The sequence below is a fragment of the Neovison vison genome, chromosome 2 (assembly GCF_020171115.1).
Source record: "Neovison vison isolate M4711 chromosome 2, ASM_NN_V1, whole genome shotgun sequence".
NCBI classification, from domain to species: Eukaryota; Metazoa; Chordata; class Mammalia; order Carnivora; family Mustelidae; genus Neogale; species Neogale vison.
The window spans coordinates 8,028,359-8,044,619 of NC_058092.1; the positions used below are offsets into that span (position 1 = coordinate 8,028,359).

The 16,261-nt window shown below is 52.4% G+C and overlaps 1 protein-coding gene across 1 annotated transcript; it reads right to left on the reverse strand.

Moving 5' to 3' along the window:
• Positions 1–54: 54 nt before the first annotated feature.
• On the reverse strand, positions 55–14,428 carry MASP2 (MBL associated serine protease 2). Its single transcript, XM_044237137.1, has 11 exons — positions 14,382–14,428; positions 14,068–14,296; positions 13,738–13,915; positions 12,803–12,934; positions 10,750–10,946; positions 10,529–10,676; positions 6,948–7,066; positions 5,475–5,553; positions 3,352–3,486; positions 2,774–2,848; positions 55–1,529 (listed from the first exon to the last, which is right to left on the reverse strand). The coding sequence occupies exons 1-11, from the start codon at positions 14,426–14,428 to the stop codon at positions 766–768; spliced, it is 2,103 nt and encodes a 700-aa protein (XP_044093072.1). The 3' UTR covers positions 55–765.
• Positions 14,429–16,261: the final 1,833 nt, after the last annotated feature.

The window sequence follows — 16,261 nt, forward strand, 5'->3', positions numbered from 1 at the left end:
CACATTTGATTCGGCTGTTTTCTATATGTGAATATTATTCAGGTTATTTCCAAGTGCCAGAACATCCTCACAGCTAAATTAAATTCTTAACATTGGAATTACTAGGTCAAAGACTATATGCATGCTGTCAGGGCTTTTCAAATATTTCCAAATTGTCCTTTAGAAAATGTATATTGTCTTCAACAGTGTGAAATAGTGCTATTCCATGTTCCTTTTTGTCTGCCAGTTTGAATAAGTGAAAAATTCTATCTCACCATTTGTGCTATTGGTTTTTAAACATGGGAGTCAGTCAGCACCTAAGCCAAAGTATCCATGTGTCCAGTTTATTTACAAAAAAAAAAAATCATGATTCAAGGCTATCCATGAACCAGCTTTGCTATAATATATAAAGCTCTGTTAGAAATCAATAAGAACAAGCCCCCAAACGGTAGGAAATTAGAGAACATGAACAGGCAATCTGTAGAAATGTGGATAAACAGTACAAAAGATACTAGACTTGTAAGTAATTAAATGCATATTTAACCAGTGAGTTTCTATTGGATTGGCAAAGGTGATCCCACCTAATCATCTGTGTCCCCTTGAATCAAAGAGTAAGGGGTGAAAAACTGGCGAGTGAGAAGTGCCGAGAAGGGCGGGCTGATCCATGGTGTGGCAGTGGTTTGGGGTTAGGGCGACAACTGCCAAGTTCGTGGCTCTCAGGCCACAGGGCTACTAAGAGCTTTTGCAGGGACTTTTAAAACTAAGGAATCGTTGAAGACCTACAAATTAAAAATTACTAATTATGTTCTTGATCCAGGGAATGTAGTTAATAACTTTGGTGTAGACTCCATACTGATTTGCTTCCCCACAATTAATGGAACCCCAGGACACTATTCCTCCCACAAACCATTTCTGTGTCTCATTATCCAGAAACACTAGCGCCCCCCCACTGTCCCCTCTGCAGCTGTCCTTGCCCCCACCTTCTAAGCCAGCGCAGAGCATGTTCTCTGTCACCCTCGCCCCCGGAAAGGCCAGCTTCTCGTACGCAGCGGTGCATTTCTGATGGTCGACAATTGGTATGTCAACAAACATTAGATTTCTGGCAAGAAAACCCCTCTGGGTTAACCCCCATCCTGATGCAGTTCCAATGTCATCTGTCCTCATGAAGGATTCGGCCTCTTCTCCTGGCAAGCAGATGGGCAGGATGTTGCTGTTCATTGCAACTCTGTTCTTCAGTTTAATCAGCGCTATGTCGTTATCAAAGCCAGCGCCATGAGTGTAACCTTCATGTATAAAAATGGCCTCGGCCCAGGCTTGTGTGTAATGAGCCGACAGTCTCTTCAGGGTACCCAGTCTGATGTCCAAGGAGGAGGCAGCTTCCTTCTGCGCGTACACAGCGTGCGCCGCCGTTAGGATCCAGCTGTCCTGCAGGAGCGCGCCCGCTGCCGTGGTCTGGCCTAGTAACAGCACTTGCCAGGGGAAGTCCCCGAGCTGTGCCGCCTGCCCTCCGTATATACGACCTCCCGTGGTACGAGTTGATTCTCCGCACACTGGGGAAAGAAGCAGACACACACAGCCTTTACGGAGACCCGGTGGTGGGTTTTCCCACAGTTGTTACCACTTCGGGGGGTGTGATGTCATCCAAAAGTCAGGTCGGGTGGGTTGGGCTTCCTCCCAAGCCAGCAGGTGCTTTTAAAACACAGTTCAGAGACCCAGTAAAACCTCCTGGCGGTAGCTCTTCGGAGGATGGGGCGAGAGGAGAGATGAACTTTAAAAAACTGATTGGTTTGGCTAAACTAATTTGGCCTCCACAATTTGGAAGATTACTTAATAGGGCAAACAAATTGAGCTGATGTAGTGGGGGATGTGATCAGAAAGTGAAAGGAAATGACCCGCTCGTTGCTTCTGTTTTCCTGCTTGGATGATGGGGTGTTTACCATGTAGTGCTGGGAAAGCAGGAACTAAGGTCACTATCCCAGGATTTGCAAAATTCTTTGCACCTTTGAACATTTAAGTGTCTTAAAAATCAGAAAGTTGCAGTTGTAGCTAGGAACCTTCAGGAACAGAAATTACTATTTTTGGTCTAGTTGAGTCTTCCAAACAGTTTTATTCTCGGTGGCTAAGTGCTTATGCTCATTGACGTAGCGACTGTGTTCCTGTTGCGGCAGACTACTGGCGTTGAAACCTACGAATGTTGTGTCAGCTAAGATGTAGGGGTTGGCTTTTGTTTTTGTTTTTACCAATTTCAGCCAAATAACGGGTAATGAATATATTACCTTTCTTATTTTTTAAATCACTGTACTCAACCATATCCTCAGAGCCAATTCTGGTATAAACAACAACAAAAAAATTTTAAGTCCTATTAAAAGGCAAATTGCATTAATGTTTAAAAACTAAGATGTCATTGAAAACAATTGCTTAGGGAAATAATGAAGTTATTAGCTTTGGGTTTTAATAGCAGTTTTACAGGGAAGAAAAGTAACTCCACAGCAGAACTCGAGTTTATAAATGTATAAATGCTTCAAGATAATTTTTTAAATCATTTAATTTTTTACGCTTGCCTAGTTGTAAGGTCAGAAATAACCAAGTGACTGATGCAGTCAGCACCCAGCAACCTCTCCGTCCGTCCAGAAGGGGGATAATGAGAACGTATTATTTGGAAATAACCACTTGGTTTAAGAGCCAAGTGCTGAAGCTGCATTTCAGCCGACCACAGCTAAAGCTCTGCTGATTGTCTCCTACCCAGTTCTACTTCCCATCAATTACGAATCTCTTGTATAAATGTATCCATTACCAGGCTCACAGACGGGGAGTGATTTTTCTCCTTTGGAGCTCGTCCAGAATCCATCAGCCTCACACACGTATTTACCTGCAAATCATTGGAAAAGCAAAAATGTTTAACTGCATGTATAAGGTGGTTGTCATTTGCTTGAATACCCCCTTGAAAAATGTTGATTCTTGAGCATCAGTGGGAAAGAGAGGTGTCTAACCATTTTACATGATTTCATAAATAGGAGGTCTCTGCACTAACCATGTTTGCTTGCAAAGTGGAAACCTTTTAGATGTGTAACTTGAATATGTATCAAGATCTCAAGTGCTTAATGATAAGGTTTTGACTTGTTAAATTAAACCATTTGGAATATATTGTGTGTTTGTAGTAGTCATTTACTAGATAAGATCTGTTTTCAGATTCCTGCAAATTGACATTAAAGTCACTTCAGCTGTAATATTTCACTTAGCAGGCGGGAGAAGTGCCTTTTAATCTTTTGTGTAGCCTTAGCCAAAAATGTCGGCTCAAGTTTATTTTCAGATCGTGAGGGAGGGCTTCTTTGCCAGCTAGCACGCACCCCCAACTTGGCAGAGTCTGCTTACCGTCGGTAGGGGTCATTGTGTAGAAGACCTCGTTACAGTGGTACTGAATCACGGCTCTGTACGTGGTCACTTCGGGGCCTGTGATGTACTCCACTCGGCCCATGGGCAGGTCGTCAGGAGGGCCACAGTCAACAACTAGGAAACACAGGAGGAGGAGGAGGCCGGTGGTTCCCGGGTGCTGTGCCTCCAAGCCATGTCCGGGTCTCTCCCCTCCCCGTACACCCCCCCCCACCGGGGTGGGCCTCCTCCATCTCTCTCCAAAGGGACGGAATCTCCTTCGTGTGATTTAAAAGCCTCGCCCTCCTGCCTGTTCTCCACTAAACGGCTAGAGTGAGGTGAGGCCCGTGGGTGGGAGCCTGCGATTCCCTTCACAAAGGAAGGGAATTTGAAACCACTGGGCTCCTCAGCACCCTGACTTCTTTTTTTTAAAGATTTCATTCATTTGAGAGCACAAGCAGCAGGAGTGGGAGAAGCAGGGAGCCGGATGTAGGAATCAGTCCTGGGACCCTGGGGTCATGACGGGAGCTGAAGGCAGGTAGTTAACGGGCTGAGCCACACGGTGCCCAGCACCTGACTTTGAACCTCAGGGTCTGTCGCAGAGCAGCTGCCGGCCCGGCCTGCACGGGCCTGCCCGGACTGGGTCCCGGAAAGTGGTCCTCGGTTTGCAGTTCGGTTGGCCTTAAAGGTCAAAGAACCATACAAAGAAGGACCTGGCTTCTTGAGCTCCTTTTCATCCACGTGCAGGAGACCCGGAAGTCATCATACCTGGGCTTTGCGTCCGAATGCACACCTGTGAGGTCAGAACGTGTGAAACACCTGCCCAGTTTGGAGCCCAAGTGACTGAGTCTAGAAGTCCCGCTTCCCACAGTAGAGCTAAAGCAAAATGGATTTCTCTGGGTATTTTAAAAGGTTACATTTAAGTAGTTTTCAGCGACGTCATAGCTGTGTGCATGGTTCCGTGCAAGAGTTTGTCCACCTCTCTGTAGAGGAGGTGCCTACACCTGCCTCACCCCAAGTGAGGTTCGGATCCAGACCTCTCTCTCCCAGCTCGATGGCTTTCGAACTGAGGATTGACAGTCTCACTTGGTGGGAGGGAATGTAAATTTAGGAAACGATATTTAAATCCCCCAGGAATTCTGTAGAAACCTTTGCACAAAGTATGCGCAAATACATTTACAGGGGTGTTCACTGCAGCGGTGTGTGAGACTGAAAATCTGGGAGACGGCGGCGGGCACGCCGTGCTGTCCTTAACAAGGATGAGCCAGCGGCTCTGCTAGTGCGCAGACTGCTGTGGAGCGATCCCGACGAGACCGAGGCAGAAAGCACAGTGCCGTCAGCCTTAGCATCCCATTTTGGTTAAAAAGTATAAAATAGTCTGTTAAGCATCTGCCTTTGGCTCAGGTCATGATCCCAGGATCCTGGGATGGAGCCCTGCGTGGCAGGGGCGGGGAAGGGGCTGCTCCGCCCTCCCCCTGCTTGTGCTCTGTGTCTAATGAATAAATTTTTTAAAAATCTTAAAAATAAATTTTAGAAAAGTATATAATGGTGAAATCGTGTATACAGCACAGGAAATGAAGGAAAGGGCCCCAGCCCTCAGTCGTAGCTGGGGATTTGGGCAAGGGGGGGGATCTCACTATGCTTTTGTAAATTTACTTTCTAATTAGCATGTATTTTATAATTGAAAAAAATATTTAAAAGAAGATGTGATGCTTGCAAAATGGCAATGTCCCCCCTCACCGCAGTCTCGTGTGGAGTGCTCACGCATAGCGACACCCATCCCTCCAGATGGTGTTCACGCACGTGTGAGGCAGGTGTGTGGTGGGAGGGATGTGAGGACAGTGGGATTATGGGTATGAAAATGCCTCGTTCTCTCTTTCCCATCCTCAGTGAATATTTTACACTTGGAAAAAATATTTTTAAAAGATAACACTCTTCCAAAGGAAATAATTTTGCTGGTAGCTCGGTTCCATTTTGACCCCATTAAATGCTCGGAGAGGCTGGGGAAGAGAAGCAGATTTGGAGTTCAGGCCCTGCTAAGGAGAACCGCTTCGGAAACCACCAGAAGCCACACTCCAGGCAAAGCTGCAGAAGCGGTCCCAGGACCCGTGGTCACGTGGCCTTACTGCTGCATGTGGGCATCGGCTGGTCCCAAGATCCATCTTTCTGACAGACCGCAGCGAAGGATTTCAGGGGCAAAGCACCCTAAAGAAGAATTCAGCAAATATTACTTACCTGGGTTACATCAGGACGCCACACCCCAAGGCTGTGCTCCTACAGCGGTTCCTCTGGGTGGCGGTGGGTGCCCGGAGCGGGGTGCCACACCCGCGTTGACAGGACACATCCCTACAGCTCTGCGGGATTTGTCCCCTATGGGATAGCTCTCCTCTTTTAAGATGCATTTGGCTCTGCAGGAATCCCGTGTGCGCCTCTGCGGCAGATTAGGAATATGTCTTGCTTTCCCTTTAAGGCTAAGAACACGTCCGATCTCACAGATTCCTGCCGATTTGCCACCAGTTCTTTATGTAAAGTGCCAAAGGGTGGTGGTGGGAATCTGGGTAAGACCGACCTGCTCCGACAGGGAGCGTGTGGGCCTGGACTTTTCTAGCCCGGGGCCGTTAACCACAGGCCGGTTATTAAAAGCACTTTGTTAGGTTCCACACGTGTGCTCTCAATTTTTATCGCTAGTGGTGTTTGCAGAGAAATATTTTTCTAAAGTTTATGAAAGATCACTTTGGCGGAAAGAAGCCTTTATGCTTCCAAGGAGAGCAGGATGATTTTTTTCTGCCCCAGATCAGAAACAGAGGTTTGCAGTCCCGGGAGCTGGGGAAAGAGCCTGCCCGGGGAATTCTGCAAGGTGGGGAAAGTGTCTTTTTTTTTTTTTTTTCTCTTTTGATTTGTCCCTTCACAGGACTGGATTGAATAGCTAGCTATCATTTCAATGTTATTACTTTTTACCGCTGGGATTCAGCGACAATTTTGAAGAACATAAAGAGGACGTGTTAATCTCTTACCTGTGCCCCTAAAGCAACACACGAAGCATTTTTAAAAATTACCCTCCCTCTCCCTTAACAGAGGTCACTATTTATAACTTTGCAGAATATACTCTTTCCCGGGGCCGTTTAATTTTGTTGTGGGCCCAGGAGTGGTGGCCAGGAAAGGTCATCCCGTGGCCGGGGGGACGTGCCTGATCTAACGCAGGCGGTCTCACGGAGCAGGTGGCACGAGGATGGTAAATGCTTCCTCCGCTTGCTTCAGCCGCTTTTCGAGAGCTGCTGTGACATGGGAACAGGGAAAAGCCCGTTTGAATCACCAGCTTTCAGTCAAAAGCCTTTTTAAGGCTTTTTAAATTTCTTTTCAGTGTTCCTTTTTAAAGCTTTTTGTTTAAAGGCACGATTCTTAAGAAAAAAAAATTCTCCATAGCCATCTCTCTTCTCCACTGAATTTGCTTCGCTTTGTTCAGTCACCGCCAAAAGAAACCAGGTGCTGACTCCAGCTCTCTCCCCACTTTCGCATATAAATCCTTTGCTGATAGCACTGCGTGTGCGCATCAGACCGACCGCGGTGCTGCCGTCCTCACGGGGCTGTAATGAACTTACTCGGAGAAGCTCATAACCGGTCTCGCAGAAGACGGCGAAGCGGTCCTTCAGGACGTACTCGGCTTGCACCGGCGCGATGTGGCCATTAGGTGGCGCCACAGGACCAGGGCAGGGCTGCGCTGTTGGGGGCGGGGCGGAGAGGGAGGCCGGGCTGAGCGAGGGGTTTTGAGGCGGCCTCCAGCAGGCCGCTCTGCATTTAGCCACCGAAAGGTCCTGATTTACACACGGAACCCTTACCGCAGGGGAAGAGCTCGCCGCAAGCCGGGTAGAGCTGGTCAGATTTAAAACCAAAGGCAAGATTGCACTGGGCCGCTTATTGCACAAATTAGGGTTTGTGGCCGGGGCCTGGGTCTCAGCCGAAGCTACCAGAAAGGCAGGCACACCAGGAGCCGGAGCGGCCGCCACCCCCTGCAGGGCAGCGTCTGCTCTGCGCTGCCGCAAACCAAGCTACAGCGGACTACCGCATCCCCAGCGGTCACTTTCAGCTCTCTGTGCCTGTTTCCTCTCCGGCAGGATGGGGAGGTGAGAGGAATCACCCTCCAGGGCTGTCCCAACACCAGATGCAGGTGACCCCCCTCCTGCCGCCCACGACAGCCCTGTGGCACCGCCTTAGGCCTCCAGGGAGACTGCCCTCCACTCCCGGCCCTCAAACCCTGGCCTGACGTCACCCCAAGCCTTCAGCCCCGCCCCCACTGCTACCACTCAGCCTGGGCCAGTCTCCTGCTGAGTCCCCTTCTCCCTCCAGCTGCTGGGCTCTGGGTCCCAGGGCAGCTCTCAGTCCCCTGCAAGCCCAAAGTCCCCACCTCCAGGGAAAGCCCTGGCTGCTGGCTAGCACCCTCCCTCCCTCGCACAAGCCTCCACATTCTGTCCGGGCCCTGCCCCCACCAGCCTGGAAGACCTGAGACCCCTCTTTGAGTCGCTGTAAAACCAGCACTTCAGTTGCACACGTTTTATTACTTTGACCTACAGGAAAATGAAAGACTTTCAAAAATGAGCAGGAGACAAATTGTTCTCATAGCGCTGGGCTCCCTTCTCCCAGCCATTCTTGCCCCTTCCCACCTTTCTAACAGAGGTGGCCCAAGGGTTAATCTTTTCTAATCCAATTTTTTAATTTAAAAAACTGCCCCAATCTCTATAATCCAGTTACCACTTTCGCTATGCCACATCCTGCACCCAATGCTTTTCCTCCATGAGGCCACGAATGGACACCTTTTGAAGGAGACATTGTCCCTAATTGGAATAATTGGGACATTAAGGTTCAGAAAAGTTATGTGAGAGGTTCAGTGTCACAGAGCCGGGAAACAGGTTTGTGCCTGGGCATAGACCTAGGCAGTCCAACATTCAAACCTGAGCTCTGAGCTTCCTGGATGGATGGTTGAGAAGGATGGATGGATGGTTGGATGGATGGTTGGATGGATGGAAAGAAGAAGGAAGCCAAGGCAGGAGAAGTAGGGAGATAGGCTCTTTCCCCTAGGAGAAGGTGATCTTGCCTAGAACAATCTTTCCTTTTGCTTATTATCTTTCTTGCCCCACCTTCCTTCCGTGAAAACCCTCCATTTTGTACAATTCCCTTCAGAGCTCCCCTCCACCTGCAGATGGCATGCTGCCCAATTAATGAATCATTTAATAAAGCCGACTAGATCTTCAAATTTACTCAGTGGGATTTTGTTTCTGACGGATGGATAGGAAGGGTAGGAGAATATGGCACTCCAGAATATGCTTCTCTGGCATGCGGATTATTTTGAGCTGGTTATTTTCAGAAATAGCAGACAAAGGGGGTGCGTGGGTGGCTCAGTGGGTTAAGCCTCTGCCCTCTGCTCAGGTCATAATCTCAGGGTCCTGGGATCAAGTCCCCCATCAGGCTCTCTGCTCAGCAGGGAGCCTGCTTCACCCCCCCCCCGCCCGGCCCCACCTCTCTGCCTGCCTCTCTGCCTACTTGTGATCTTTCTCTCTGTCAAAAAAAAAAAAAAGAGAAAAAATAGCAGACAAAGGGGGCACCTGGGTGGCTCAGTGGGTTAAAGCCTCTGCCTTTGGCTCAGGTCATGATTCCACGGTTCTGGGATGGAGCCCCACATCAGCCTCTCTGCTTGGCAGGGAGCCTGCTTCCCCCTCTCTCTCTGCCTACTTACGATCTCTGTCAAATAAGTAAATAAAATCTTAAAAAAAAAAAAAAAAGAAATAGCAGACAAAGGAGAAGCTCTGAAAACAGAGTAGACATTTTCCTTCTGTAAGAGAACTTTATATTCACAAAAGAAATGTCCATTAAGAGTGTCTCCCTCTCTGTTCCAGGAGAAGGACAACGAAATCACTAGAAACTTGTCCCTGGAGAAGGCATGTCTTTTATCTGTATAACAAACCTTATTTTGTTTACTGTAGTTTTCTCAGCCCCATACTGCCTTCCCCCAGGCCCTCCTCTCTTTTGTATTTAACTGAAGATGGTACTGATGTCTTGAGTTCTAAGTTCTCATTCTCCTGCGGGTAATCGCCCATGCATGCATGAGACGTACACCGTAACAAACGTGCTTGTTTTTCTCCTGTCAATCTGTCTCTTGGTCCTAGCCAAGGACTGAGGAGGGCTGAGGGAAAATTGTTTTTTCCTCTCCTGCAGATGGAAGGAGGGCCGGTCGAGTGGATGGGTGCATGGAAGAAGGGACGGAGGGAAGGAGGGGTGGAGAGAGGGATAGGGATGGGGGGGTGGCATTTCCCCTTGGGGACCACTGTCTCACATCCACCCCCACTCAACCCTCGTTTGTCTTCTGAAGGAGTTCAGGACACACGACCCCTAAATATGGCACCTGGCCATGTTGAACATTTTAAGCTGAAGGAGTCTGAGAAAACAGAAACAAGGGGTCCCTCGGACCTCCACCCCCTCCCTCACCATTCTTCCCCATCACAGTCAGAAGACCCTCGTGTACGGCCACGTGACAGGTGCCCTCCCTATACCTGGAGGGAAGGAGCGTCCTTATCTCCAAAGGCAAAGGGAGCCAAGAAGAAGCCAAAGAAAGAGGCTTTGCTAAGTTTCCCCCATTTATAACACTTGCTTTCACCTGTCATTCTCCCCCATGACTGTCTCCTCTTCTGCAAAACCCCCACACAAGCCTAACTGTTCCTCTGGGTCTTTCCTTCTTCCATGCCATGTAGACCTCACATTACATAAGTGTGGATGATTTTCTCCTGTTTTTTTGTTTTGTTTTGTTCTTTGTTTTTAAGGATTTTATTTATTTATTTGACAGACAGAGATCGTAAGTAGGCAGAGAGGAAGGCAGAGAGAGAGGGAGGGAAGCACGCTCCCTGCCAAGCAGAGAGCCTGATGTGGGGCTTGATCCCAGGACTCTGGGATCATGACCTGAGCCGAAGGCAGAGGCTTTACCCACTGAGCAACCCAGATGCCCCTGATTTTCTCCTGTTGATCTGTCTTTGTCAGTTTACTTTTCAGCCTCAGCCAGGAAACCTAGAGGGCTAAGGAAATTTTCTCCTCCCCTACACTTCCCGGGCCTCGCCAGGAAGAGTCCCACCCTATGTAACTCCTTGGCCCTCCAGGAAGAGCTTCTTGTCAGGATCCAAGACCCACTCGCCCTCACCTGTGCTGGTGTAGTAGATCTTCCAGCCTGTGTGGTCCCCCGACTCATCAGTGACAAAGATGATGGTCACGGCATTGCTTTTAGTTTCAATCCTAGGGGGCAACGTTGTCCCACAAAATGGGCCATATTCCTCCTTGTCTGTTTGAATCTGAAAGCAGAAGGCGTCCTGTCACCTCAGGACCTGCCAGAGCCAGAGGAGGTCTAGATCCCAGGAACCAGACCTTGAGAGAGTCGTAGGAGCACTGGGTGTCCGGGTGCGCCTCCACATCAAAGGACCCCACAAAGTCCAGGATGATGCTGAACCCTTCCTCCAGGTGGATGCCGTAGGTGCAACTTGAGAGTTTGGGGTACGGCTGTGGGTATTCAGGGCTGCTGAGCACCCCCGACCGGTCGGCGAAGACCTGACCTGAACACAGGGCTAAGAGAAGACGGGTCACTGTGAGTGGGGGCCCAGCAGCCTGGCTCCACCTCCTGGCTGCCCCCACTGCCCTCTGGCCCAGTCAGACGGAACACCCCACCTCAGGGCTGAAGGAACAATCTAGAGTTTCTTGGGCTTCCTGGCTTTGGCTGAAACAGGTGGCACTTGGGCACACAGCCTCCAGGCCCCACCCACACTCCCAGGGGCTCCTGATCCCGGGGAGTCCTGGGCCAGAGTCAGGACTCTGGGGGTGATGAAGTGAGCAAGGTTAGATTCTGCCGAGGGGGAAGGAGACAAGGGGGTCCCTCAGCCAGCCTGGACCCTGACAACTCCCACATTCATCCCCCACGGGGCTCCCCAGCTAGGAGCGGTCCAGGCTTCCCTGGGTCTCCATGGGGAGCAGAGGGGCCTCCCTTGGTCCACTTTCCCTTTTACCCTGGGTCTGAGCACTGCCCTGGGGGTTAGTCGAGGGAAATTCAAGTTCACACTTATCAAAAGCATGTCGGGTGCCCTCTTTCCCCGCCAGGCCAGCTGATCATGCCCTTGCAGAGCGAGCTTCCGCATCAGCCCCGGGAGGCATCGGCCCATCCCCTCCCCAGGCTGCAGAGGGCATTTGAGCTGGGAGGCTTCCAGAAGTGAGGGGTCCCGGCACAGCCTGCCTTCTTCCGTGTGCTGCTCCCCACGGGGCAGAGGCAACGGCCCCCGGATGTGGGGCACCAGCATGCCCATCAACGGCTGTCTCCCTGGGCCTCTCTACTGTGGGTCAGGCTAGCTCCAGCCCAGCCCACCTGGGACATGAGTGGTCCCCTGAACGGAACTTGTCCAGTGTTCCCAACTCAGCCCCTGGGGACCCGGTGGGGGAGTGAGAGAGCTCGGTCTCCCTGTGTGAACCCGGGGAAGCCCTCGTCCCTCTCTGGGCCTCAGTCCCCCGTCTTCAGAATGGATGGGGCGTGGTGGGCAAGCCTTATTGGCAAATGGGCCAGTGGCCCCATGGAGGGGATTCCCACTGGCTAGGGTTCATCCAGGCTGTGATGAGGGGAGGGAAGGAGGGGAGGAGGCCAGGGGGCACACCGCTGCCCTCCCCCCACCGTGCCACCCAAGAGACACAAAGCAGTAGGTGGAGGTGGAGGCAGATTTATTGTTAGGTCCACGGAGGGGCGGATGGGGTGGACCGGGGGTGGCAGGCAGCGGCCGTCTCGGCCTGACCCAGACCGGAGCCAGAGGTGAGGCTAGGGGCTCTGCTCTGGAAGAGAGAACAGAGAGACAGGGAGAGCCACTGGGGGAGAGACGCCGGGCAGGGGGAGGCAGGGGCAGCACCGAGCCTTGGGGCTGCCCACTCCCCAGGGCACCCTTGGGTTTCCCATCTGGGTACTTGGCACCTGGCAGGAGCTCAGAGGAGGTGGGAAGTACAGGCCAAAGGGGTCGGCCTGCTGGGGATCCAGCCACTCTGAGCACGCCTGCCCCGTGCCGGGAAGTCTCATGCAGGGACGCCTGTGTGAGCTGGGCCTATGTCCCCTGTTCCTCCAACCTGGGAGCCCCAGGAGGGCAAGATGCCTGTAGCAGGCGCCCAGAGCCCAGACAGGGAGGTACATAGTGGGGACCCAGCACAGGTGATCCAAGTGATGGGCTGAAGACCCAAGAGAGGGAGCCCAGGATGGAACCGGGGAGGGGGAGGGAATATGGAATGTGCATGGGTGGACAGATGGCAGGAGGGGACGGGGCCCAGTAGGCCCAGGGCCGTCCCTCCAACCCCTGGGCAGAGCACTTACGGCTTTTAGGAACTGGCTGTATTCTGGGCCAAGGGGGTGCTGGGCTGGGCACGGTGTCTGCCCCGTACCTTCCCCGGCCCCGCTCACCTGAGCAGGTGCGCTTGTTCTCGTGGAGGACGTAGCCCCGGCGGCAGGAGCAGTAGAAGCCGCCCAGGTGGTTGTGGCAGTGGTGGTCGCAGGGAGCGGCCTGTCCCGGGGCCACCTGGCACTCGTCAATGTCTGGGGGAGGGGCGGGTCAGGCAGGTGGTCAGAGGGCGGGAGATGAGGCCGTCTGGGGGCCTGGGAGCCGAGAGCCTCGCGGTTGACCCAAGAGGAGCCCCGTGTTTGGAGGTGGCTGGGGCCCGGCCGAGTATTGGACAGGCCTAGGGTCATGATAACCTCCTCAGAATGCCTGGAGGTAGATGTCACTAACCCCTTTTCCGAACAAGTGGCGGGTTAAGTGTCCTGCTCAGTTTCCCGGCCGGTGCAGACAGCTGTCGAGCCCAGCAAGCAGGGCTGTGACCCCTGTTTCAGCAAACCCTGCTGCTGACTCCTGAGGAGCACAGAGAGGTGCAGCCACCTGCCCAAGGTCACACAGCTGGTCCCTGCAGGAGCCCCTATCTGACGTCAAGTGTTCTACTCGAAGCCCGTGTATGGGGAGCACCACGCATGGGGAACACCAGGCTGCAGGTTCTCAGTGGGGCTCAGGCGGTGGGGCTGCCCTTCCCATCCAGAGGTGGACTCACTGCCCTAGCGTCATGGGAGTCGGGGGGCGCCCTAGGAGGACATCCCGGGCTTAGCCCGTCCCCAGCTCAGCACCTCCGCACACCATCGGGCTCAGCCGGGGGTGGGGGCGGTCATGGCCATTACTGATATTTGCCCTGGGGCTGGTGTTGGACGGAGGTGTGGACTCCTTGCCCTCTAGTTTGGCGGGAACCCAGCCTCAGGGAGGTGTGGGGCCGAGGGGAGAGTTGGCCTGACCCAAGACTGAGTCACTCGCACGGACAGACGGGCCACGTCGTGTCTCCCCACCCCGGCCTCACCCTCTGCTGCATAGAAGGCCTCAAAGCCCGTGAACGGCTTCTCGTTGGAGTAGTCGGAGCGGAAGGTCACGTCTAGGCTGGAGGCCGGCGAGTAGAAGGTGTCATTGCCAGGGGCGCGCTCCGTGTCCGTGCTCTCCTGCCCGCACAGCGTGGCCAGCTCCTGGGTCCCTGAGCTCAGCTGTAGGGTTGGAGTCACAGGAAGGGAGGGCGAGACGCAAGGCCCGCCTCCCCCCCCCCACCCTTCCGACCCCCCGAGGCCAGACCCTGCTCCCAGAGGTCCCTGTCCCCCTGCCCTCGATAAGGTCCCAGTCTCCCCCCTGCTGGCGGCACCTTGACGTAGTCATACTCGCAGAGGTAGGAGAGCTCCAGGTGGAAGTGGGTGAAGTAGAGGCGCAGACGGTAGCCGGGGGGCGCGGTCAGGGTCCAGCGCCGCTCCTGGTTGTTGGCGTACTCCCCGGGGAAGCCAGGGGACACCAGGCGCCCAAACATGGGCGCAGGCCACTGTGGGCCCGGGGGTGCGGCGGCCGAGCCCCTCAGCAAGCCCAGGAAGACCAGCAGCCTGACGGCAGCAGCAGAGGGGTGCGTGAAGGCCCTGGTTTGACCCCCCGTCCCTGCTGGGGAGACCGTGGGGGGCTCCCACTCACCTCATTGTGAACCCGTCCCCCTGGCCAGGCCCGGTCTGGAGCCGCATCGTGCCTCACCTTTGATCTGTTTGTCCAGTGCCTGGGCCTGCCTCCTGCCTCCTCCCTGCCCCTGGGATTCTGGGAGTTGACCCCAGGACTCTGGCTTGTCCCGAGTTTCAGGCGGGGAGGAGAGGCCACTCTGGGAGCCAGGAGCTGGACCTGGATGACAGATAGCCCTGGAATAAATCCCGGCTCCGTCCTTCACCCTGAATATCCATGTTCTCCTCTTGGTGTGCGACTTCTGAGGCCAGCGGGGACCTCCGTGACAATGATCAAGACGATGATGGCTTCTAGGGAGAGACGGGGATGCGTCTACCTTGGCTGCCTCCTTCCTACATCTACTCTTTCCCTATGCAAGATGGGGAAGAGGAATTTTAAAAACACATGAGTGCACGAGTTGGGGGGAATATGGGAGAGAACGCACGTCTCTAGTTAGAAAGCCGGAAAAACAGATGGACAGGTGAGACCTGCCCTCAAGGAAGTAGCTCTAAGTTGGCATTGGGATTGGGAACTGGCTTTGGGATGGACGGCACCACGGGTCCTTCTGGAAGCATTAAGAGGCCGACCAATCCTGTTTCCCATCCCCTGACCCCAGCGGAAACAAGAAGGAATAGAAGGAGGGTCCCAGGCCTCCTGAGCAGGGAGGGATGTCCAGAAAACAGGGCGATTGAGCAGACAGACTGAACATTGACAGCCCTAGCCTTTTTCCTGATCCAGCTTCTAGAACCAGGCAGCGCCCCGGGCAGGCTTCTCTCTTGTTCCTGGACAGTGTGGCCAGTCCAGGAGGAAAGACGCCAGGACACTGACTTGGAAGGTTCCCCAGCAAATGGCTCAGCCACACCCCCTTTGGTGGAAACCCGGTCATGTGCTTAGAGACTCCAAATATCTTTTTAGTCCCCACTCTTACATATGAGCAGAACAGTCAAGGAAAACCTCAGACACAAGAACAAAAAGAAGAGGAAACTATTTAAGAAGAACATTCAGGATGTAGTTAGTAAAGCCTCTGCCTTCAGCTCAGGTCGTGATCTCAGGGTCTTGGGATGGAGCCCCGCCTACTCAGCGGGAAGTGTGCTTCTTTTTTTTTTTTCTTTTTTCCTTTTTTAAAGATTATTTATTTATTTATTTGACAGAGAGAGAGAGATCACAAGTAGGCAGAGAGGCAGAGAGAGAGAGAGGAGGAAGCAGGCTCCCTGCTGAGCAGAGAGCCCAATGCGGGACTCGATCCCAGGACCCTGAGATCATGACCTGAGCCGAAGGCAGCGGCTTAACCCACTGAGCCACCCAGGCGCCCTGGGAGGTGTGCTTCTCCCTCTGCCTGCTGCTATCTCCCTCTCTCTCTTTCTCTGACAAACAAATAAATAAAACTTAAAAGAAAAAGAGCATTCAGAGAACAAAAAATAATTTTGGGAAATAAAAAGTATGATAGAAATGAAAAGCTTCATCGAATATTTGGAAGATAAGATGGAAGAAACCTTCCAGAAAATAGAGCAGGAAAGAAATGAAAAATAGTAATGATGAGAACATTAACAGATTTGTACCGTATGTCACAGGCTGAATAAGAGGAATTCCAGAGGGAAATAAAGGAAAGAGAGGAGAGGAAATTATAAAGAAAAGAAATGCAAAGAAATGTCCCCAAACAGAAGAACATGAGTTTGTTGACTAAACTTTATGTGTGATATCTCAAAAGGCTGGAGAGAAAAATGATCTTATACCCACTGAGAGAGGAGAGAGGAAACAACAAGTTGCATACAAAATATCAGGGAAAGAATTACTCTAGAGCTCCCAAAACAACACCGGAAGCTAGCAGCCAGCATCTGACCGAGATGGCCTTCAAAGGCTCC